This window comes from Temnothorax longispinosus, chromosome 6 (genome assembly GCF_030848805.1).
Source record: "Temnothorax longispinosus isolate EJ_2023e chromosome 6, Tlon_JGU_v1, whole genome shotgun sequence".
Lineage (NCBI taxonomy): Eukaryota > Metazoa > Arthropoda > Insecta > Hymenoptera > Formicidae > Temnothorax > Temnothorax longispinosus.
In genome coordinates this window covers 23,423,656-23,449,017 of record NC_092363.1, presented here as the reverse complement: position 1 = coordinate 23,449,017, position 25,362 = coordinate 23,423,656, and the positions used below count along the sequence as shown (strand labels likewise).

The 25,362-nt window shown below is 38.1% G+C and overlaps 2 protein-coding genes and 1 long non-coding RNA gene across 11 annotated transcripts in view; 1 reads left to right on the top strand and 2 right to left on the bottom strand.

The window, feature by feature from the left end:
* Moe (moesin) overlaps positions 1-16,828 on the bottom strand; it is a 33,222-nt gene extending 16,394 nt beyond the window's left edge. The window contains exons 1-3 of one of the 4 annotated variants that reach the window (XM_071781030.1): positions 16,653-16,828; positions 8,446-8,499; positions 3,553-3,732 (exon numbers count right to left, since the gene is read on the bottom strand). In XM_071781030.1, coding sequence (XP_071637131.1) covers positions 3,553-3,732; positions 8,446-8,457 — 192 coding nt within the window. In that variant the 5' untranslated portion in view covers positions 8,458-8,499; positions 16,653-16,828. Of the gene's footprint in view, positions 1-3,552; positions 3,733-4,125; positions 4,374-8,445; positions 8,500-16,652 lie in introns of those variants that run through there. The other 3 variants (XM_071781028.1, XM_071781029.1, XM_071781031.1) reach the window with 3 other exon arrangements.
* LOC139814625 (uncharacterized) lies at positions 2,799-3,546 on the bottom strand. Its single transcript, XR_011732502.1, has 2 exons — positions 3,401-3,546; positions 2,799-3,269 (listed from the first exon to the last, which is right to left on the bottom strand). It is a non-coding gene; the product is annotated as an uncharacterized lncRNA (long non-coding RNA).
* A 177-nt stretch (positions 16,829-17,005) lies between the features above and the next one.
* Positions 17,006-23,732, top strand: LOC139814621 (uncharacterized). Of its 6 annotated transcripts, XR_011732497.1 has the most exons (10): positions 17,006-17,323; positions 17,806-17,998; positions 18,070-18,348; positions 18,468-20,397; positions 20,609-20,688; positions 20,807-21,005; positions 21,179-21,412; positions 22,342-22,560; positions 22,661-22,850; positions 23,228-23,726. XR_011732497.1 is itself a non-coding variant. In XM_071781036.1 (9 exons), the coding sequence occupies exons 4-9, from the start codon at positions 20,481-20,483 to the stop codon at positions 23,297-23,299; spliced, it is 1,122 nt and encodes a 373-aa protein (XP_071637137.1). In that variant the 5' UTR covers positions 17,006-17,323; positions 17,806-17,998; positions 18,070-18,348; positions 18,468-20,480; the 3' UTR covers positions 23,300-23,732. The 6 variants fall into 6 exon arrangements, 5 of the variants coding, with proteins under 5 accessions (XP_071637137.1, XP_071637133.1, XP_071637136.1 ...); XM_071781036.1 differs by having other exon boundaries at positions 18,468-20,688; positions 23,228-23,732; XM_071781032.1 differs by lacking the exon at positions 23,228-23,726 and having other exon boundaries at positions 18,468-19,326; positions 19,430-20,688; positions 22,661-23,210.
* Positions 23,733-25,362: the final 1,630 nt, after the last annotated feature.

The window sequence follows — 25,362 nt, the reverse complement described above, 5'->3', positions numbered from 1 at the left end:
ATGGAAGTGTGCTACCGTCGACGCATATCTAAGTACACGTTAAGGTTCAACGTACGAACAACGATATTGCGTAAATAGCTATCGTGATTCACAAACGCGACAAATTCCGCGGAAAAACGACTCAAGATGCTTTCGTTTCTCTATACTTATTTCAATATAAAAATAAAGAATGGAGCAACTTTGACTTGCTTGATTTATTTCTATGTGATTCGCCGCAAGAAATAGAAATCTGAATTTACTATCTATAGCAGGGGCGAAACTACTGTTGTATATTTATGAAGACAGAAATGTAAACATTATTAAAAATGTATTCTGAAAATGCTTACGTCACTTAAAGGACCTCGTGGGATAATTTTATCGCATAATTAATCGAGACTAGAGTCAATTTACTTTAAATGTCACGTTATACGTGACATTTAAATAAAGATGAGCCGTAGAATAATTCTACGTGATAGACGCGACTGCTAAAACAAGACTGCTACGTGAGAACAGGCATTGCCACGCCAGCTGTTTTGCAGTGGCCTGGTACCACAAGCACGTGCCTGTATTCCAGCCACCGCAATTTTCACCTGGCGAGCACCTGTCGCGTCGGTTTTTCCCCGTTTTCCTGTTCGGAGGCATAGGTTCGAAAGTCTAGTCGCGCGAGAATCGCGCCCGACTCGAGGCAGAACGACGAGAAATCTGGATGTGGTTTTTGTCGACGAGATAACCACTGAAAAAAAAAGACAACCGACGAGACGAGCAACCAGTGGCGACTGTGTCAAGGTGAAGGAGCGTCGTCTCCGGCATTAACCGGTCGGTGAAAGCCGATGAAGAGTCTGGCTTGATCTACGAGTATAACTGTACATGGACTCGAAAAATTGAAGTCGACTGATCGCGAACAGGTAGCAAAACCGGACATGCACAGTCGCTCACCGAACGCCGGATGTTAATCCTTCGGGCGATATGAGAGCCAATTCATATATCTTTTAACAGAATGCGATCTTTGAAAATCGCCTAAATTCAACATTTATCAAATAATCTTAATAATGTTTAAGTTATACTTTATTATAAATTTTTAGATTTAATATAGATCTAACATACATCATGTAATCTAATATAGATTTATTATTAGATTTAATATAAATTATTTAATATAAAATTAACTTTAATAAACCTGTAGTAAAAAGAAATACAGAAGATATTTCAGATACATGAAGAAAATAAATTCAATAATTCGTCTTCCGAATATGCAGAAAGAAAACCCATCTGGAATTTATCTGTCTACAAATATTTAGAGGTTTGGAAAAAATAATAACGTGAAAGAGAGAATAAGATTTTAAAAGTAAATTTTCGCGGAAGCATCGCGCGATTTTTCAATCGGCGATTTCTGACAGAAATGAGGAAAGTTTGCGAACTTCTCTGACGTCTTTGAAGACCAAGTCAGAAAAATCGCGCTCCTGGTCGTGATCAGAAAAAGAAGCGCAAAAACGTCGAACACGTGTCTCGCACTTGAAAGACGATGACATCAGCATTTGTCACCGACGAAGATCTAAGAAAAAGAACTCTTTTATCGCCGCTACGCGAATGGCGAGGCAAAAAATCTTGCCGCCGCTGATTCGTGCACGATGTCACGCCGATTGAACGAAACTTCCATCGGAGAAGGTATACAAGTTGAAGAGAAACTGGAAACAAGTTAAAAACACGGATAAAGAAAGAATATGATAAATAAAGAAAGAGAAGTGAATTGAGGATCTAAGAGAGGTGTTGAATCAAACGAGCGGATTAACGTAGGCATTCACCATCCCGGAAGACGTTAACGACCTCCCCAGTGAAATGCAACGTGACGACGTACGTAATTAAAAGATGTTAAGGGAATATAATCCTAGAAAGTCTCGACTGCCACGTCCCAACCGCGTCTAAGAACAGGTTTCGTGCGAATCGGCGCAATGTACTTCACGAACGGCCGCTATTTAGGATCCTTGCACACAACATCGACGGGATACCTGACTGCGTGCAATTCCTTAGGAAGTCGGCAATTACTTGGTACTTCGCGCATTAATTCCATACACTTTATGTGCGCGTAAGCGTAAATCTGATGCACGGTCGATCGCGAAAAAACGCAAATTACACGCGCGAGATCGATAGTCTAACATGCCTAAACCGAATTCGACTATAGTTGCATATACAAAGGAGAAGTTAACTCGATCGAGAGTAATTTTTGGCGATTGAGTCTTAAAATCAAAACAATGACAATCTTGAAAACGCGTTACAAACGAGTTTCTATGAACAATATTTATTTTCAAAGTATACTTTCTTGTTTCGGAACTTTCAGATACACGCTTGTTCCTTTCCGTGTACTTTTTTCACAGTTGAACAGTCTTTCTTTCTCAAACTGTCATTAATTGTCAACGTGATTATAAGTTGGGAAAGGAATGGAAAATGTGAAAGATTATTAGCTTAAACGCAATGTACATATATGCAAGCGAATAATTATTCGTTTACGTATTACGTTTTCTGCTCTAATGCGATTCCAACTATGGCTGCATTCCGATATTCCGATTTACTGTCAGCAACTGTCAGTACTGAAAATTTATAGTCTATGTATATGTGACGTACGATATACAAAAATATAGATTTTTAGTACTGACAGGGAATATCGGAATGCAGCCATAGTCTATATTTTTAAACTTATACACAGAAAAAAAGTGTTAAATCAAAACTTATATACTCAAATTAAAGCGTTTCATATGTACACGACATAATCTTATAAAAATTTCAACTTTTTTTCTTGGTTGAACTATATAAATGACTTCAAGCAAGTTTTCTTTTAACTTTAATGCAATATAATCTCATTTCAGGATTTTCACATTCAGAATATTTTCAAATAAAGACTATTCTTTTTTTCTATTGTATACCTTGGGGTATTTCCACAATGCAGGACTACAATTTTACAAAGCGGACGCTATTCTACGAGCGGTCAGGTGTCACCCGACTTGACAATTTGGAGCATCTCCATTTTCTTTCATTCCCGACAATGTACGCGTCGATACGCGCGGGTGGATCTCGCGTGTCACGCGACGATGATGGCACAGCCGTTACCACGGGGCTCAGTTTTCACTGCTATCAACACCGAAAATTGATCACGGTGGAATTTTGCTCGCAGCCGGGACCGCCAACGAACGCGAGCTTCTCGACCGATTTCAATCCTCATCTTAGCTTCTAAAAATGATTCGTACGATAGACCGGTGATCCTTGTTACGCAAATTATCGCTCCTACGAATTTGCATCTGAGGCAAAACGTAATTGTTTAAAATGCCATTCGTTAACATTGCCATAAAATTACAGTAGTATATCATTTTTCATGTTGATCTAAAAGTAATTTAATATCTACTAATTTTAATTGTATATTTAAACGTACGTTATCAACCTCGATACAAGTCCAAAGAAGCTCGCTTCTTGGAGTCTCCAGCTAGACGTCGGATGAGCTACGAGACGGGAAGATGAAATCCGGTTGGAGGGCGGTCGAGGAAGCAGGAAGCGTTACGGGACGAATACGTAAGTATATCCTACCTTCTTGTAGAGCTTGATCCAGGTAAGGTCGCCCTTGTTGTCGGTGTACTGGAGACCGAAGAACCACACCTCGCGCAGCCCGATCGTCTTGACGACCTGGTCGAACAGCTGCTTCCCCGTGGTCGTCTGCTGGATCGCAAACTCCAGCTCCGCGTCCATCGTCGTCACCCTTACGTTCATCTTCGCGGCGCAGCACATGCAAACAAAACGGACGCCGTCAGGTGGTGCGAGCAAAACGCGTCACCCGGTAGAAACGAGGACTCAACCGTCGCGTTATTACGAGGCTTCTTGTGTCGCAGAAAAAAAATTAATTCATGTCATATTTTACTTCCTACGTCAATTTGTGCTCCTTTATGTCTTTTCCTAAAAAATTTCCATTGTTTAAATAAAAATATTTTGTAATTCAACTGCATTGTATATAGAAGACTTTCTGTATACAAGTATGAAATCTAAGCGAATCGCAAAATATTTCTCCGAAGGGAAGCCTGCGTTGCAATTCTGACATATCCATCGCGATATAGAGAATGAAATTCAAAATTCAAACTAGTCTCGCGCCGGTAACGGCCGGCTTACCATCTTGCCGCCGGCGACCATGTCTGCGAGACTCGTCGAACACCTTCACAGCGAGGAAAACCACCGATGAAAAAAAAAGTCGCGAGACTACGCGGCGAATACACACGGACTCGAGACGCCGAGAAACGCGACAGCGATTCGATAACGTCGACGGCGCAAAATTAACAGATCGTGCTAACGAGCGTGCGCGATCGGCCTTCGAGCCGGTCTCCGGAGTCGCGGGGACAATGGGGCCCCGAACCACAAGTGCAACTGACGGCGGCGACGGCGCGCGGCGCTCCTTTCCCCTCTCCTACACGCGGGGACCGGAGACGCGACGCGACGCGCAACGGTGCAACTCTTCTCCCGCTCTAAGAGCGCGCGCGGCGCCCGAACGCGGTCACGTGGGCCGAGCCAGTCGGTGGTGGCGGCGGCGCGGCGACCAATCGCGGCGCGCCGCGCGCGCTCCGACGATAAGTACCGGGTGCCGCGGAAGGAAACGACCCCGCCTGGCTCCAACGTTTTTCGGAAACCGGCCGACGCCGCGCCGCCCGGCCAATTTGCGAGAACGCGCGACCGTTGCAACCGTTCTCTCCTCGCACGCGTGCGCGCGCGCACCCGCGCTGATTTGATTGCATAATTTTTCACTTTTGCCCCGAGACTTCCTGAGGACGCGGAAGTTTCTCTCCCCGCGCGCGCGTACGCGGGGGTCTCTACTTATCTCCGCGCGATGTCTAGACGCATACGTTGCTGGTAAAATGTAGAGCGTAGGCGAACGTAGGCTATTCGTATCGAATTAACGCAGGCAGTACGAACGAGCGAAGAATCCTGTTTCACTGAGGCTGACGTTATAATGTTGCTGGCGAGCGTTTCAGCGACGACGCCACGATTCTCCCGCGTCAAGCGGGGAGCACACACTTCTGCACAACGCATAATGTGTAAGCATAAAAAAATTGATTGGTCCATAAACATGTGCATAAGGAAATAGACCAATCAGTTTTCTTATGCTTAAGTATTATGCGTTATGCGTTATGCAAAAATCTGTGTTCCCCGCTTTAAGGTCAAATCCAGACAAACTTGCATAGGTGCATAAGCATATGCATAAAGAAACGGATTGGTCTATTTCCTTATCCACATGTACATGGACCAATCAATTTTCTTATGCTTATGTTTATGCGCTATGCAAGTTTATTTGGATTGACCTTTAAAGTGGAAGCACATAAAATTGCAGGAGCCATGGGCAGAATGCAGAAACCATATGCGCATGCGCTATGGTGTCTGCATTCTGCCCATGGCTTCTGAATTTCCAATCTACATAAACTATGCATTATGTATTTTTATGTAGATTTAAAATTTAGAAGCCATAGGCAGAATGCAGACACCATAGCGCATGCGCATATGGCTTCTGCATTCTGCCCATAGCTCCTGCAATTTTATGTGCTTCCACTTTTAAGCGGGGAAGACTTTTGCATAACACATAATACGTAAGCATAAGAAAACTGATTGGTCTATTTCCTTATGCACATGTGTACGGACCAATCAATTTTCTTATGCTTATGCATTATGCGTTGTGCAGAAGTGTGTGCTCCCCGCTTTACGCAGCTTATAATACTGCTTATAAATTGTATTTGCAACAGGTAACGAGAGAGAGACCGACATCAAAGTCCGAGAGCGATCTCTTCACGGTCTGAGTTTCTCATCTGGGTCGCCCGATCGTCGCGAGTTACGTAGAGTTTCATGAAAAACGGCGTTTTGGAAAAAAAAAATATTTCCTTCCTCGCAAAAAAAAAATGCGTAAAGTCCAGTGGCCTCCTTGAAACGAGCGAGCAGGGCACTCGTCGACCTCTCGGATGCGTTAAAGGCCGATGCCTTTCACGTTGCGACACACGCGATATCGCATTCCTTACGTCGCCGACCTACACGGCGCGATATGTCCGCGACCGCGCAATGAAGCGTGCAATGAATAGAAAAACGACCAAAAATTCTTTCATGTCTATTTCTATCACAATTACTACGTTTACGCGAGCGTTACTTCTGTATGAACTTACGATAATTTACTCGTTTACGCGGAGTGAATTATCGTAAGTTACCACAAAACCCCGTTTACGCGGAGGAATTATCATAACTACAGAAGTAACGCTCGCATAAACGTAATAATAGAGGAGATTAACTTTAATCTCGGTTTAACTACTTATCTTTTCCTCATTCTTAGAACTAGAAAAAGATAAAAAAGGGAGTTAAACCAAGATTATAAAGTTAATCTATATTGTGGTAGAAATGGACACAAAAATAAAAAATTTTCGTTCGTTTTTCTATTCTATTTTCTAGTTCTTAGAAAAGGATAAAAAGTTTTTAGCCTATTGTTGTGACCTCATATTCGTACAATGTATCCTAGTGTTCATTATGTTCTAATTTTCTTTTAATTTATAATGTGTCACCTAGCTTTCTTATTTTCATAAATTTTAATTTAGTACTGAAAAAGATTTAATGAAGTCGAAACGTCTACTTTATATCGATTCTAATTATGAATAAAGTTGTAATATAATATCTTTTACTTATCTCGTATCGTTGGCCCAATATTCTTTCATATTGCTTTGCATAAAATGAGTAATATATTTAATAATTTGATAAAAAGTAAGTTAACTCGAGATTGAAGTTATAATCTGCGATAAAAACGGACATTACACTGAGAAAAAAATGTTGTAAATTTGACTAAACTCGTTTAGTTGTAGTGATTTGTTTAATGCAAATATTAATATATTTAAATCAAATATACGTGAGTAATATCAAGAAATTCTGAATCTATTTAAATATAATATTTTTTGAATTAACAAATGTTAGCTTGACAGCCCGTGACCGCTGCATTTAGTTGAATCAAATAATATTTCTTTGAATCTACGATTTTTTTTTCTCAGTGTAGTCGATGCCATTTTGCGCGCGATTTTTAAAGACGATTGAAATTAACTAAGCGTTTAGTCTTTTCCTTGACTCGAACTGTAAATCAGTTTCACGTTATGCAACGCGGCCGCTTCGGTTTTATGCAAATGAGTATCGGTCTCTTGATAGACGATGTCTTCGCTCGTTTCGCGCAAACAACTGTACTGACAACTGTACAACTTTGAAAGAGCGAGAAGCGCGAAAAATAAAATGAGAAAGTAGCTTCTTCTTAAATCTGAAAAAAATAGACGTACCGCGCGACTTGGACGAACAAATGTCTTTTGTACGTACGCGTCGCGAATTACATAATGCAGTTACATAAAAAAGAAATTTAGTCGTGAATGGCAGACGAGTCACAACACGTCTGCATATGCATAATGGTTTTATTTTTTGCACCTGAGTATTCATTAAAAAACCGATTATAACGATAGATACCTTGCGTAATGTCGACAAAAAAAAAAAAGAAAAAATACATCTTTAAAAGCGGCTGCACCTTCACGGCAAGGAAATGCCGCAGTTTCCGTTCCATTATTCATCGGTCTGCTGTATCGAACGGAAAGATGCATATCTTCTTCCGTTTTATTCGAGTACAAAGTACTTACATGTCTATCCGGTGACCCGAGATCGGTCTAATCGCGACTTCGATGCAACGAGTACGACGTATCCGTTCGTGATTTACGGAGAAAAAAAACTACGATTATTTTCGAAGCAATTATCTTCCATACAAAAAATTAAATTAACCGAAATTACGATTGGTCCTCTGACGATTCCTCTCAAACAAATGGGCAAACGGAACCTCTCGAGACTGATCAGCCATTCTCTGCAGATCTCTTAATTTTAATACCAGAAAATGCTGTTAATTAGTTTATAATTTTTGTTTTCTTATTTCATGGAATCGATCAGATTATAGCTTCCGAGAAGTTCACATATGTCGCCAGCATCGCGCGATGTGTGGCTGCGACAAGTTGCGCAAACAAGTCGGATACCTGTCTTCCCGCACAGAAATTATTGCAAAGTGAACGCGCGAACTTTTAGGTCGATGTGACGGCATTCCGCGAACGTGTGCAGATCGCGAGTCGCGACTCGGAAATACATTCGGATTACGGATATCTTCCCGATATCTCGTCTCGATATCTCGTCTTGGTATCTCGTACCTCGACGTTAATGTCTTCCACTTCGTATACTTCGTATTCTTTTAATCTTTTCCATACAGCAAAATATCAATTTATATCAATTATTAAAGCGAGAATTGTGCCTCAAGTTATTCTCTGTGTCGGAAATTAATTGTGGATGCAACCGCAGAACCGCAGTTTGTTAAATTGCCTTCTTCTAAGATTATCCCCAAAATGTTTAATACCAATAAGACGGTACATTGATTTAAAATATCTGAAGTGAGATACATACCGACTTCGGCATCGTGGCTGTTGTTTTCTTGTACTAAACAGCGGAACTATCCCTCTGAAACAGATATAAAGATTGCTGATTAAAATCTATTTATTTAAATAAAAATGCGTGATACGCTGGGAATTTGCGAGGCGCATTGCAAATTCTTCGTATTCTAATTTCTTGTGTATATCGGCGGAGTCCTCGTGATTTTTAGAACGTGATTTAGAACGTCTCTTTATACCTTGTTAATGTCACACGACATGTTCAGACATGTTGGCAGATAATTACAGTATTTGATCGGTCGTTTAATTACAATAGACTCGCTTCGTTCTTGAGATACTAAGTAAGATGTAAATGTAAATCGCGTGTGCTTCCAGAGCATCAAAGATCATTCCAAAGTATCAGACATAGACGTACATATAATTAATCAGGTGTAAACTAGACTTAAGAAAACTGAATGTTGATTTTATGTGAGGTAACGCAATTCAACAAGCGACGCACGTCAATCGTTGTCGATTGTGAATGTTATCAAGACACCGATAAGCTCTTAGAAGACAGATCATAGTTTCAATTTTCTAATTTTTAACGTCACGACTTTTAGATAAACGCCATATCTTACGGTATCTAACGGTAATTAAACTTTAAATCAAACTCAAAGCGAAGTCCATTCAACGCGAGATTAAAAACAGATAATTCCATCGAACGTTTTGTCATCGATTCTAGTAATCGACAATACCTGTTTTTCAAACATCGTGGTTCGTCACATGCTATTTTAAGTATATAAATCATAATAATAACTCGTCATAATAGTATTTCAAGTATATAAATCATAATAGTAAAGGTTCAAAATATAATAACGACGCTGATGTAAGCAATACAAAGATTGCGTAAGTTGTCCTTTCGCTTCAAATCTCTTAATTTAATGAGATAATTATATATGAAATTTTATGTATGTTTATATATAATATAAACGACCATTTTGCAATTCAAATCGTTTCGTGTGTCGATATCGGTACGTGTATTAATTAATTAAAGACAAAAAGAAAATAGAAAAACTAGTAAGATGAAGAAAAAAAATAAATTATATTATAAAATCGAAAACATCTTTTTACCAAGGACAAGACTAAGTATAATCTTTACTGACAACGTAATCAATTCGCGCAAAAGTTTTAACGTCACTATAACTACCGACGTTAAGTTTAATTAGCAGCGACGCTTTAAGTACCGGATGCAAACCCATTGTCAGACGAGTTACTTTCACCGTAATGAAGATGCAGCCCTTCAGTGACAAGTATAGCTAATTGTTATCATCATTACCATAAAAACTAAAAATGGATAGCTTACAATTATGCAAAGCTAACAATTATGCAAATAATTCACAGTGCTACGTCATGTATGCATCCGGTATAATAAAAATAAGTCTGCGCATATAAATTTTGTTCGATGTCATGATTATATATATATATATATATATATATATATATATATATATAAGTAATGTAAAATTCGTCTGATTTCCAGAAGTAAACAAAAAAAGAAATGAAAAATTGGTTTGAAATAAACTGGATATCGCTGGTCGCTTTAAGCAAATGAATAATATCACGCTTGTAGAACTGGCAGGTATAGCCATATGAAGTTGCATAAGCCTGTCGTTGCGTGCATGTTACGCCTCATATGCAATACGGGCATTCAACTACCTGTTACTGCTCGTTGCTCTAATCCCCGCGAGCTTTTCCTATCTTTCGGTAAACTCGTCGGTAAACTTTCGGTAATTCCCCCTTAATCCAGCGTCTGATGGCTCTTTCCAGCGCCGGATTCAAAGCTCCGACACACAAGCGGCCGTCGTCGGCGCGTCGGAAACGCAGGGTGGGGACAACGAGTTGTGATGCAAATCCGCGTGACCGACATCCGCCGCGGCCGAGGAGTGCCCGATCTGTCCCGTCGTCTAGCATTCCCCCTTTATCTAGGACCCGACCCAGCGTCCAGACGTTCGTTGAACCGCCGTTATCTCCCGCTTCTCGGCACTCGTCGGCGGAAAGACCGACGACGTAGAGAATGGGATACCGCGCGTCTATATCGATAACGACAACCGGAAGCGACGAATGAGCGAATAATTATAGTAATTGAAAGAAATCCTCTCTCCTAATCAGTATTCCTTATCAACTCAATGAAAATATTGAAAACTCATTTTAATGATTATTATAAAGGTTATTATGCGATAGCGTAACGTATCAGCTCGTCGCTATTTAAGCGACAATTGACGAGCCGTCCTTACGAAATACCTTAATAAGCTACAATTGTATAACAGCTATTTATATATGAGTTCTATGATATGAAATGATACTCTGTTCGACCTTGCTGATACAAACGGTATGAAAAAAAAAAAGAAAAGAAACCAAGCAGAGTGGGACCTCATACGATTCACAATCGCTCAAGCATTACGTCTATTAAACGATTATTTGTATAACGCACTATGTCGTATCTCGAGCGTGGCCGGGCATTAGAAACACGCTATCGATTGTACTACCAAGTTGCGTTATCAATATATCTTAATTAATCTCTAATGTTTGGCGTTCGTCGCAAATTGCGCAACTCTCGCGATAAAAGCGAATTCCAGGGTGATCGTGCCGGTATTAGGGCATCGCCGACGCCGGATACCGACCGTTTAATTATCATCCCGTGTTTACATTCGATGCAATCTTGACATTCGGCAAATAAAATACGGAATCACGCCGCGGCATTTAAACGCTTATCTCCATTTAGCGCCACTTAGCGCTGAGCTGTAACCAGCATTTATCATATACGAAATGTAATGGCTCGGCGCGTCGAAGATCTCGTAACGCGCCTCGGATCGCTGTTCGGAACCGACGTAAGATAACAATCGCGTGGGCGTTTCAATCGCTAAATGCGCGACAAAAATACGAGTCCTCGTACGGCTCTAAAACAATCTGATCATCCGTTTCGAGGCCGTTCACCGACAAGCTGTAATCCGCTGATTATTGATCGTCAATCGCATCGATCTTTTAACCTTGTAATTAACTTTTAATTTGTCGTAATCTACGACGGAATATAGGAGGATGTAAAGTAAATATCTCTGAAATTAACACAATTATTAGTTCCCGTTTGACGATTCGGAGAAACCTTCGAGAAAAGTATAAGCCGATTTTCATTAACAAATTAACAATTTGCGCGACGATTTGTCGTAACGAATTGCCGCGATTAAACCATAATTTACGCCGAATTCAATATACATGTAATTAATAGCCGACGTGACGAACATCCGGTCTCCTTCCCCAGAGAAGCACGACGATGATTTTTGCGGAACAAAGCCCGGAAACCGAGGTTCCCTCAGAGAAAAGTGCTGTATTCGATTCTCCCGTCTTCCAGAAGTACGATTTAATGTGCCATTAAGTCTCACCGATTCCCACAAAAAATACGAACCTGATTTAAAACTTTTTCAGTTTTAAAAACTGTAGGAATATTTTATGCGGACCGCATGTAAGGCTCTGTGCACAATAGAGCACATATTACAAATAAGAATAAATATTAAATAGGCTATATAAATATAGTAACATTCCTGTAATAAATATTAAATATTAGAATATGTAAATGTAGAAATATTCCTATTATTCGTTTCCATTGTACGTTACGTTTAATTATTATTTTTATTTCCGATACCTAATATTTAATATTTATTTTTATTCCTAATATGTGCTTCATTGTGCCTTATTATGCAGGGCCTAACATTATGATATACCTAATAACGAATTAAAAAATTAGAAACTTGCACATTGCTTTCTCACATTTTTTTTTCGTTCACGAAGCTCTTCTGGAGATAGATTGGCTTCCTCATAAAGGAAACTTTGTTAGCAAAAAAAAATGGTGAAAAAACAATGTGCAAGTTTCCAATTTGCACACTTTTTTCCAACTAAAAATTTAGAGATTATATTATAAAGGTAGACAATATATCAAAAGACAATATAGCACTCATATCTATCCATTGAAGAATAGCTATTTCAAACTCCAACAGATATAAATGCATTTATGCGCACATACGACTAGCAATCACTTCATTTGCACTTGATATGTATACATTGTAAGACACACTACTGCTTGCCGTTTTGTAAAATTATTAAATTACCATGTTAACTTCCGATATCCATTCAATTAGCAGCGATTTTCTATTATGAAAAGATTTACTTCGCTAAGCGCAGAATGCAGGTAGTTGAGCTGAGTATTTTTTCTGTTGAGTTTTTCTATTTGTTATTTGATCTAAGCATACATTTTATTATATACTGCGTTTAACGCAGAATGCATTAGACATTATCACTTATCACTGCACTCCGCGCAGAATGCATTTTCACAGTAATCACTGCGCTCAGCGCAGAATGCATTTTTACAGTACTACTGCGCTCAGCGCAGAATGCATTTTTACAGTACTACTGCGCCCAGCGCAGAATGCATTTTTACAGGAATCACTGCGCTCAGCGCAGAATGCATTTTCATAGTACTACTGCGCCCAGCGCAGAATGCATTTTCACAGGAATCACTGCGCTCGGCGCAGAATGCATTTTCACAGTACTACTGCGCCCAGCGCAGTATGCATTTTTACAGTAATCACTGCGCTCTGCAAAGAATTTCTCAAAAAATTCAAAATTTTATAAAAAATGAACTCCACCGACTCTCGCTCAATTAAATAACAACTTAGCTTTAATAATACCCTACATTAAAAAAAATGAGTCTGATATCTCTAGACTTACGAAAGTTAGAGCTACCACAATACTTCTAATACCACACGCGCGCGCGTACATACGAACATTCTTTAAAAATGTATTTTTCGACATTTTAAAACATTCTGAACACATTGACATTAAAAAAAAAATGTTCTCAAAAACAAAGCTTCCTCTATGAGCAAACAAAAAGCATAATTATATATTTAATATATAATTATACAATAATTTATATATTTATAAATTTAATATATATTTAAATATTATTTAAATATACTGCGTCACGTTCTTAAATAATTGTCCGTCAGGGACAAACGTCTGGATTTCCAACGTTTATGTTTTACGACGACTCGCAAATGATTTAAGATTGACAGTGACTGAAATATCAACAGTTGTGCGGAAGGAAGCCGCACGGTCTACCACGATAATCTCTGTCGATTATGTGTGTCCGAGAACGATAAACTATCCTATCCGTATGAAAGAGAGAAAAAGAGAGAAAGAGGACCGCGATGATTCAATTCCGCCACAGAACCATAAAATAACGGATGACATCACCACGAAAATATATTACACAAGGTCGAAACGCGCATTGACACTGCGGACCAATAAATATGAACATGCATGACGATCTAAAGACATCAATTCAAAACTGTCAGCTTGATAGATACCTTCGACGAAAGACATATAATTCATAATATTCATTAACACGTTCAATTCTTTTATTTTTACAAGTGTAATCGGAAGGAATTTAACGCAACTAATTAACATCCCAAAATGATTGCGCGTACATCAACTTACTGTTAAAATATTAAAAAATAAAATTTAAATCAATATCTTGAGTTAAATAACATTTTTTATCTTTATCATGTGTGTCAAAATTTATTATTTTAACAAAAAAAAACAGTATTATTTTAACTCAATTGGTTTAGTTAAATTAACATTGTTTTAATTAAAGTAACGACATATATCGACACAGTGGCGACTTATAGGAATGGTTAAAAGTGACTGAAATTAAATATAATTTGACACTGACTACGTTTACACAGTGGCTTATAATTTGGTTTTGCAACTATAGTATACTATTCGATCCAAAAGTTTTCTTCTTTTAAGCATAATAATCATTTAAATAGGAGTTCCTATTTAAACGATCATTATGATCAAAAGAAGAAAACTTTTGGATCAAATAGTATACAATAGTTTCAAAACTGGATTGACTATGAATTTAACAGTGTATGTCATCTGTCGAAAAGACCGATAAAAAATGCAGATAAATATTATAAATATTTTGCGTACAGAAAATATCTATATGAAGAATATCTTTGCACACGTGAAGAAAGCTCGGCGTTAATAAAGTTTTCAATTTATATCGGCGTGCCAAATTAATTATCTCCGTGCAGGAAGCGTACTTCGACACGGTATTTCGTATTCCGCTCGGGTCTTCTCTCCGACACTGAACCGTATTATTCGTGACGATCGCGATAGGCGTGAACGCGAGATGAGCGGCGACGGCGGCGGCGCGGCGGCCACGTTGAAACGCTACACGTGTGACGGGAATGAACGTCCAAGGATTTCTCAACGAGAAAGGCGCCGCGGGGCGCGCGAGCGAGCGTGCGCGAGGGGAGGGTACACCGTCGTGCAGGGATAACCTCTGTACGCTTCAGCGAGAGAGGTGATGAAGCCGTGTCGCGGGCACATGACGAGATGGGGTCCCGTCTAGGTCCCGTATCCGGGATGGATGGGAATCTCGAACCGACACAGCCGCCGCCGAACAGAACACACGACACCGGCTTCCCGTCCCCTTCCCTTCGCGTCGTAACGCGCATAACTCTCGACCAGAGGGGCAACGAAAGTGGAGAACGCGATTCGACGCGTTCGTCGAGTTGTCAACCGCGATTCCTTTCTAAATCCGTAGCTTCAGGTGTTTTATACAGGGTGTCGCTCACGCGAGTTACCTTAACGGGTCTCTTAGAGAAACTTCTTAGCGAAAACTGGGATACTTAAAATCAAGTTCGTTTGCCAACACGTAATTTAGATTTCTAATCTAAGATTGAAACTGAAAGTTTCACCGCTTGGGATTTTAATCAAATTTTAATTCTATTAAATATTTGGATTTTTAACAATAACATCGAAACGGAAGTTTCGTTATATAGTTAGCTCGAGATTAATTGAAGAATATATACTCGTTGATGTCGATTTGCCATTCTAAACAGTTCGCGGAAATTTGTCAAAATATTTACGCCCGAACACATCAAAATATTTATTTCAAATGTAACTGCGCTGGCGAGTTTGAGACACCCTATAGACGGAAAAGGAAAATATGCGGGTGCAACCGGATTAGTTGGTCGATTAATCAATTTATCATTCTATACCTTCATAAATTACTTCACATTCCTAGTCCCCTAATTTTTAATACAGCAAACAGAAATATAGTTAGACGCTTATCAACAATTGTTTTGTACGATCAATTTGCAATTTTCTATTTCTTCAATCGTGCTTTCTTCGATATGGAAGAAGAAACGTAGTGTCGTGGCTTGCTAACCGAGCGAATTTCGTCACGACGTCTGATTTATGTCCATTTCCACCAATGTAGATTCCAATTAATTTTAATCTCGGTTTAACTTACTTCTTATCTTTTTCTAATTCTTAAAACTAGAAAAAGATAAAAAAATAAACTAGGATTAAAATCAATTTACAGTGGTGGTAGAAATGGACATTAATAATTTTTCGTCCTTTTACAAGTAAAATAATCAGGAGCGTGCATCACTGTTGATTATTCATCGATTAAATATCGGTGGATACTTATTATAAGTTATTATACGTACAAATATATGATCTACGAAGAATGAAGAATCGGCTAAATCACGAGGTGAGGCGAGACGAGGCGAGGCCGAATCGACGTCGGTAAAACGTGGCGCACGGGAAAGAAAGAAAATTAAGTTACAAGTTGAGCAGTAAGCTCAACCGAGACGTCGGTACGATCGAACCGGTTTTCCGGCGAAGCAACTTCGATTCCTCGTACCTTCCCGGTTCCCGGGGATATATCACGCACCGAACTCCAACGTGCACTGTGAAAGAAAGAGGTAAAAGAGGCGGCCTGGCTTCACGGCGACCGGCGCGGCGACGGCGGCGTCGTTACGAGGTCGACCCCGCGAAGTCGCCTCGGTTGACCGACTCCCGGCTGCGGCGGCTGCCCGTCACGCGTTTCTGAATCACGCGTGATTCGAGATCGCGGACGCCGCGCCGCGATCGAAGACGGATCGAACGATCGCGATCGTCTCGATCCGGGTAACCGACGTTACCGGCGACGATCGGCGACGACCCGCGCGCGCGCACGCGAGCGCCCGCGGCGCTCCAGCTCTGAATTCCCTTTTTCTTTCTTCGCGACGGCGAGACAGCGAATCGGGGAATCGCGAATGTAGCCTTCTAGCGCGACGACATCGGCAACGGCGACGGCGACGGCGACGGCGACGTCGGCGACATCGACAGCGCGCTTACCTGATTCTGCTTGCACGCACCCGTGGTTCCCCGTGACACGTGTGCCGCACCACATCCACGACGATGGCCCGCCTGGCGCTCGCGCTCGCGCTACTAAACTCCCCGCGACAGCCGGCGAAACAGGAAATCGCACGATCCACACCCAAAAATCCCGTCACGTTCGGAAAATACTGACACCTCACTGATAATATGGCCGCCGCCGCCTGACCGTCCGTCCATCCGTCCGTTTACGCGAAGTGGTGAGTGTGGCGGTCGCGCGGAAACGGGAGGGGGAACGGGCACGAATCACGCGCCGCACGAAGATGCGCCGCACGCGGTTCAGAAAAGCTCGAGAGACGCGAGGTCGTCACCAGTAGAGACTAGGCTACGGTGAACGTGACGCTGCAAATGCTTCGAAGCATTCCTCTTCTCTTTTTTTTCAATGAAGAAAGAAAGAGAAGAAGAACGCTCCAAACTCCAAAGCATTTGTAGCGTCACGTTGACCGTAGCCCTAGAAATCAAAGATGCGACATTGAAGGGGCAAATCACGTGATAATAACGCCATGTTGGTTCCGCACTGCATGTGATTGACATCGGTAGTGAAATATGTATAATGCATATTTGTATATTAATAGTAGTTTATTAGTGTTTATAATTTACACTTTTGTGCAATACATTATTATTATTATGGTGTAAGTATTCCTATTTGTGTACATATTTATTATCAGACGTAAACTTAATCTAACGTCTAATAGCACACGATGTCATTTTCTCTCTAATATCATATTAATGTACATACTTAGGGCTCAGTCACAATGAGAAAAATAAGGAATAAGATAAAGGAATAAGGAATAAGGCATGTTGCATCTCACTTTAATGTACGTGTACTGAAGTGAGATGCGACATTCCTTTATTCCTTATTCCTTTATCTTATTCCTTATTTTTCTCATTGTGACTGAGCCTTTAGAATGTATTGAAAATGGAGTCCTTATGTAAGACTCTAACTGAGAATAGACTTAATTTACTAAAAACATCTGTAATATTCTCTACATTTGCGATATTTTCTGAATAATCTCAAAATCAACATGTGCTGTTAACGACCTGACTTTTCTTTCAAAGCTATATATTATTGAACTTGATCCTTTCTTTTGAGAATAATTTGTTTATTATACAGAATAAAGTGCTGTGTATCTGGTTGTGCAAATATATTTAAAAAGCATCGGAAACTCGAAGGAGATGAAAATTACCCATATGTTTCATTCCATCGTTTTCCTAAAAATGTTGAGGTACAAACTGCTTGGATATTTAATGTGAGAAAAATTAATGGGTGTACTTGGCAGCCTATAAATTCGTCACGTGTGTGCTCTGTAAGTTAGAACTTAGCTAAAATTTTTGATAAAATTTGATCATTCCATAATAACGTATTATATTTTTCTAGGAGCACTTTGATTATTCCTCTTGGGAGAAAAATAGAGAAGAGGAGAAAAGAAAACTTAAATTCCAAGCAGTTCCTTCTATTTTTAATAATCTTTCACAGATATCTCAAAATGATCACAATTATTCATGAATGTCAATAGTGAAAGATATTACTAACAGTTCTACATTGAAAAAACGAAAGATTGATAGACATGAATTGCATTCATTTGTTCATGATCATATGTATGCAAGTAAAGCTGTCTCCAGTGATAGAAATTTATTTATATTTGATGCCACATCTGTAAGTTATTTTCTGCTTTTAGATTTTTTTTTTATATCTTGCCTTTGAATTCTTTCATGTTTACTGTAGTAAAAATAAAAAGAATTTCTGCTATTTAATACAAATTTTTATCTCTTCAGATAAAGAAAACTTCAGTATCTACGGTAAAAGAAGTTACAGAAAATAATATACCAAATATAGAAACTGAATCAGATTTCGTTGATAATGGAAACTCTAATATTGTATTAAATGATTCTGTACTTACAAATTCTGGTACTACTGTACAAAGTAATAATACTTCGAATATTTTTTCGGAAATGATGGTTGAAAATGCTATAACTGCTCAAACTGTGAAAAAGCAAAATATTGATATTAAAGCTACGTCTTTAAAAATGGAAAATGAGCAATTTAAAAAAGAATTGTCAAGGATTCAGAAAATCGCTGATAAGATACTTAAACCAAAATAAGACGCTACGCAAGAGTAATAAAAAATTACGTCGAGAAAACGAAAGTTTGACAAATCTCCAGAAGAAAACTCCAGAAGATCACATATCGAAAATATTAAATAAAGATCAAATAAAAGCAATCAAGAGGAAAAATTATCAAGGTTTACCATGGGACACAAAAACTTTGAAAAAGGCTTTAATTTTAAAAGTAAAATGTGGCTCATCAGATACAGAGAAATAAGGACATGATAAAGCAGCGCACTTTCGGGCTATTAAAACTAAAACAATAATAAATTTATTATTAAAAAAACAAGAAAAACAACAAGAAAATATTTATAATAATTTTATTTAGGAAACACGTTTTCCCTTTTTTTGTTCTTATACAACCTAACCTCCTTCACTCAACGTCTCAAAGTATTCATAGGAGAACCAACATGGCGGATAATCGCGATAGCTCGATATATCGACCGTCAATGTCTCATCTCTGATTTCTAGGGTCTCTAGTCACCAGTCGTCACATCGACAGGGGGTCGATTGTATATCTTGAAATAAGGTAAAAATTACAAAAGTGAGAAAATTCACTAGCGTATCTACGATTTTATTTGTCGAAATCTAGTAAAATCTGTTCACTTTTGTAATTTTCACCTCGTTTCAAGATACACAATCGACCCCCAGGCTCTCGGAACAGAAAATCCTCTTTTCGATTAATTTTGGAACGCGTTCGATCAGGTGTGCGCTGTGCGATAAAGAAAACCGCGAGATTTGATTTAAATTTGCGACATGGTAATAAATCTCGGTAAATCTGAAGGAGAGCTCCCTCCTCACCGATTTCGCTGAATTTAGGCTCAATCGACGCGTTTTTGCACAAAACGAACGAATCTGGCAGAAAAAGCCCCGCTCTGCCCCGCGAAGCGATATATTAACTGTTAAAGTTAACCCTATTCGCTCCAATCATGCCTTTCGTGTCCCACGAATTTCTAACAGTCGTTTGTTCCGGAAAGCAAATGATCGTGAGAGAATCTTCTCCACGCCGGAAAAAAGTTATTGTGGCAGGGAACCTCAGGTAAAAATTTCAAAGTCCTAGTTCATTTAGTCTCGAAACGGCGAACGATCAAAATCTCGGTGGGACACGAAAGTGCATGGTTGGAGGATTACGTCAGTGTTGTGTGAAAGGTAAATGAGCATTTTTTTCGATAAAAATGTATTTTTGTGTATAATTTAACCGTATTTAAAATATTTTTGTCGTTAAAAAAAAAATTTAACATTCCACAGAGGTCTATTATGGCTCAGAGGCAAGTGAAAGAGGTGGGGAGGAGCTACGATTATAAAAAAAAATTAATTTTTTTACATAAAAAATATCTGTCACACTTCAAATTCGCCTTTTCTTATTCAGAAATTCTTTTTCCAGCATTCTTTGAATTTCTTCCACGGTTCACCTTTTCTCTTTTTCTTTTCACGTTGGAGAGAAAAACTGGTATAGCATTTTTAAAAATGCGCAGTCGTCTTTTCCTTTGACCAATCAAAAATTTGTCCAAGATACAAGAAGCAACATGTGGCTCCTCGCATAATGTGACAGGACAGTTTGTGTTAAACGTTGCACGTGTTTCTTAGCTGGTCGTAACAGGTTCAAAAAAATATCTCTCGCGATCGTAAAACATTATAAAACGAATAAACTTATGCCAAATATATCAAATTTATTAGATTTTTATGAGATATTACCGTGGATATTACATATTGTATTTTGTTCGTGAAGAAGCCATGCCAACGTGCTGTATTAAAAATTGCAAGAGTTATACTGCAAATAATGCTGCGCCAAAAAACATTAAATTTTATAGGTTTCCAAGGGAAACAGCTGTTCGTCAGCAATGGCTTAATGCTTGCCAAAGGAAAGAAAGTGATATAAAAGTTGATTCGGGTAAGTTAACATTAAGAAAATGATGGTAAGTTAGTATTTTAACTTCCAACTTGACCCAATGTCATTGTTACTTACATATGTTTACATACATCACAATCATGATTTAATATATTTATAGCAACAATATGCAGTATCCATTTTGAGGAAAATTGTTTCGAGCTTGTGAAGACAAGACCACGATTAATAAATGACCCAGTCAAAGAAATTTTAAGATTAAAAAAGGGATCTATTCCAACAAAATTCTTAAATCTAGAAAACATTCGACGAAAACGTCGAATGTTGCAAAACAAGAAAGATAACAAAAAAATTAAAGTACCGTAAGTATTTTCTAGATTGTTAGATATTATACTGTGCCTGAATTTAAGTATCAGATCACTCGTGTACAGGTAAATTAGGTCAAATTGAATAAAAGTTCTTTATTATTTTGCAAGGAACCATGTAAAATATACAAATGTACAAATACAACTAATACTTTACAATATTCTTTCAGAGGAAAGTCATTTGTATCTATAGAACTTGTACGATATGCACAACAAAAGGAGCGTTTATTGCAAGAAGAAACTGTAACAAAAATGGAAATAGATGTTGCACAAAATATGGAAGAAGCTGCAAAGAATATGGAAAGAGATACTTTACAAGATACGAATGAGAAAGTTACAAAAAATATAGATAAAGTAGCTAAACAAAATATGGAAGAGCAAAGTAAAGCAAAAAAACAACAGGTGTATGTATATAGCTAAATGTTTCTTTAAAATTATTATTTAAGGACGTTCTCCGGTGGCAGTTGTGCTCAACTCAGACACACGGAGTAATGATATGGTTGACAACTACTTCCGTGCGCAAAAGTCTGAAACTCGTCTAGCCGCGCAGCTTTACTCGATCTGGCAAATTTTTGTTCCGTTTCCATTTCTCCAATACCAATCATAAATGAGTACGTTCTACTTGTTTATTGAGCATTCTAAAAGTAAATAATAATGAATCATAAAGAAAAAAGATTAAATAACTTGATTTAAATAACGTTCCCCATAAGATCTTGACGTTCTCTACTTAACCTATATGTCGCAGCGGTAGCAACGTTGCCAAGTCTCGCAGTGATCTCTCCCTCTTCCTGCCTCCGAGCAGACGAAAATTATGTCCGATAGTGTTCTTTAGACGACTATTTCTCAAAAATAAATACCGCTTGCTATATCGAACTTTATTGTCACACGTTACTAATAATATGAGGCATCTTATACTATTTTTTTAAAAAAATTCTAAGAAAACTGTACTTATTATTCATTAAAATGTCCGTGTCGAGAGAGCTCAAAATAGGGATCCCGTGTTAAAAATCGGAACTTTGAAGCTGAATATCTCGAATTTTAGTACCGCAAGGGGCATTGAATAAAACGCCTACGTATAAAACGCGTTTAATTAAAAATATACTGAAAGTTTAAAAAAATAATCGGAACTTTGAAGCTGAATATCTCGAATTTTAGTACCGCAAGGGGCATTGAATAAAACGCCTACGTATAAAACGCGTTTAATTAAAAATATACTGAAAGTTTAAAAAAATTTCTAAGAAAACGATTTTGCCGGTGAACGTCCTTAATAGATTTTAATCGCAATCATATTTATAAGTTGTTAGTATATATTGTTATGAAAAGTATTTTACAGAAAGCAAGAGATTGACGATAATTTAATGCAATTAAGAATATCACAGCAACTGAACCGAAAACTTTTAGACAAAAATAAAAATCTTGAAGAAAGGATTCGAGATTTAAGTACACAAATTGCACAGTTGCAAGCAAAAATTAAAAATAACATGACGAAAAATATAGATAAAGTAGCTACACAAAATATGGAAAAGCAAATTGAAGCGATAAAACAACAGGTGTATGTAGCTAAATGTTTCTTTAAAATTATTATTTAATGGATTCCAATCACAATCATAATTAAGTTGTTAGTATATATTGTTATGAAAAGTATTTTACAGTAAGCAAGGGATTGACGATAATTTAATGCAATTAAGAATGTCACGAGAACTGAACCGAAGACTTTTAGACAAAAATAGAAATCTTAAAGAAAGGATTCGAGATTTAAGTACACAAATTGCACAGTTGCAAGCAGAAATTAAAAACATGACGAAAAATAAACATAAAGAAGCGAGAGCAATAGTCATCGACGTAAGATATTTACACCTAACCAGATTTACAATGTTAATGTCGCGGACAAAGAGTCATGTAAAATGGTCATTTGAAGATATTATGTCAGCCATTTTGTTACGATCATTAAGTTTAGAAACTTATAGGTATTTAAGAAATGTAAAAAAAATTCCATTACCGTGTGCAACAACATTGCAAACCTGGGTTAAAAAGGAAAAATCATTTATAAATTAAGCAATATGGAAAATATCTGTAAAATAAAATAGTCATGTTCTGGAAAAATGTTTTTTTATTTAAAATTGTTTTTATATAATATCACTCCTATACTTTTTTTTGTATTGTAAATTACACGTCTCTACAACTTAGAACAGTATTCATAGTCCAATCTTATATTTCAGATTTTAGAAAGGCTCGACTCATCTGAAGACATTGCAAGGGCTGTTTTATTACTAAAACATCTTGTAACTTAAAGACGATTTTAAATATAACGGGACTAATGCTGCACTTAAGGTCATGGCGTTACATTCTGCATAAAAACTGGATTAGCTGTTTTATTCGGTATTCTTCGGGCGCCAAAGACAATAAACAATATGCATATTTTGCGTTGCAACTGTGAGCTGGACAATATACTGCTCGTATAGAGATTAGCATAAATAACAATTTGTATATTAATAACATGCATTTTTTTGTGTCACTAATGTTACTATGTACCGTTAATAAATATATCAAAATTAATATGCAATTAATCTAAATTTAGTTTAACACTACTTTTTATTTTTGTAGAAATGCAAAAATACAGTTCAAAGTGATCAATCAATATCACTCAATTTATAATAATTTACATTGATTACATTGTCTATCTTGAAATTAACACAAATCTGAAATAAAGTACGAAAGCGAATCGTTCCCTCGCCACAGAGCCGTCGGCGGAGGCGGCGTTGGCGGAGGCGGCGGCGGTGGCGATGGCGAAGAAAGCGGAGTAGCGAAGAGATGCAGACATTGCAGACGAGACTTGCGATACTAGCGATACCAATCATCAGCCATCGCCGAATCCGGTTCCGCTCCCCCTCGAGTTTGAATTCCGTAAAGGACTCGCGGCGAAGTACATACATACGTGAGTACACGAGACGAGAGTCGAGAAGCGTCCCACCCTGTTTCTCTGGTGACGGAGGCAATCGCGCTTTGACGTACGACCGTGGATAGTTACAGAACGCCGGAACGAGACGGGACTCACGGGCGCGAGACCGCGAGATATATTTTGCGCCGTTCACACTCCCGTTTAGTTTTAATTCGCATTGACTGCAGTCTATTGGTCCAAGTCGTCCGAGATTGGATTAACGTTTAATCCGTTTAGTAGCCTCTTTTGAACTTGTCTTTATTTAAAAAAAAATTAAAAATTTGAAAAAATTTGAAAATTTAAAAAAAAAATTTTTTTTTTAAATTAGGTCTGTTTCTTATAGCTAAATTTTTTATAATTTTCTTGCTGATGTCTAATTTATCAGAGTTGGGAAGTAACGCGCGGAAAGTACACTTTATGTTGATTTGTGTACGACAGCTTTAATGTGCGCTAATGCGCACTGAGCGCATCCAATCCAATCCAATTCGCTATATATGAGTTCCCAATTCTGTAGTCCTCTGTCCTGTAATAATCTCGATTGTCCTATTTTTCAAAACAGTTGAAAATTCAAGGGTGCTTATTAAATCTACATCAAAATCATGTAATATATCGATTTTTAACGCTTAAAATAATAATCTTATAATCTCTTTAGTACTCTTTCTGTGTATTAACTAAAAAATAACGAAATATTACGTATGTACAATATCAAGGTCCAATAATGCATTTAACAATTAATGTGCGAAGTAAGGAAGTGGCGGTATTTCGAGTGATTCCTTTCGCGATACAAATAAGAAAACACGTGACAAATAGTGATTTTTTGCCTAGTGTTGTCTAGTAGGTCTCTCATCAACCACTAGATAGCTAGTCGGACTTTTCTGAAATCCTGACTATTCCGACTATTTTCTCGATAATGCTTTCATACCCGTTTTATAGTATACATGTCAGTTTTAAGAACCCTTGAATGGCTTGAACTGTATACATGTAGCAACACTTTTGTGTATGAGCTTACAGTATTGTACCAACACACAGGTGCGCAAATTCATATATTGGAACAATACCGAGAAGAGTGGCAAAATTGTTTAACATCTTCGCTGATATAAAAATCGTTCCACATTTTTTTAAATTAAAAATTTATGAAACTATTTTTTTCGGAACTATATTTAATAAACAGAAAATGTTTATTATTTTCGACAACAATTGGCTAACGAGTGTAATGACGAACCATGTTTCGACCCTGGGTTTGGATCTTTATCAAATAATCTGAACAACAATTCGGTTCGAATTACTTGATAAGGACCCAAACCGAGGGTCGAGACGTCGTAAAGTTTGTCATTACACTCGTTAGCCAATTGTTGTCGAAAATAATTAACATTTTTTGGTTAATCAATATTGGCGGAACAAACAATTATTTCTATA

Coding starts and splice junctions, on each gene's coding strand:
- LOC139814621 (XM_071781032.1), top strand. CDS start 20,481: ATGAGATATTACCGTGGATATTACATATTGTATTTTGTTCGTGAAGAA. Junction 20,689..20,806: donor TGATATAAAAGTTGATTCGG/GTAAGTTAACAT, acceptor ATATATTTATAG/CAACAATATGCAGTATCCAT. Junction 21,006..21,178: donor AACAAAAAAATTAAAGTACC/GTAAGTATTTTC, acceptor ATATTCTTTCAG/AGGAAAGTCATTTGTATCTA.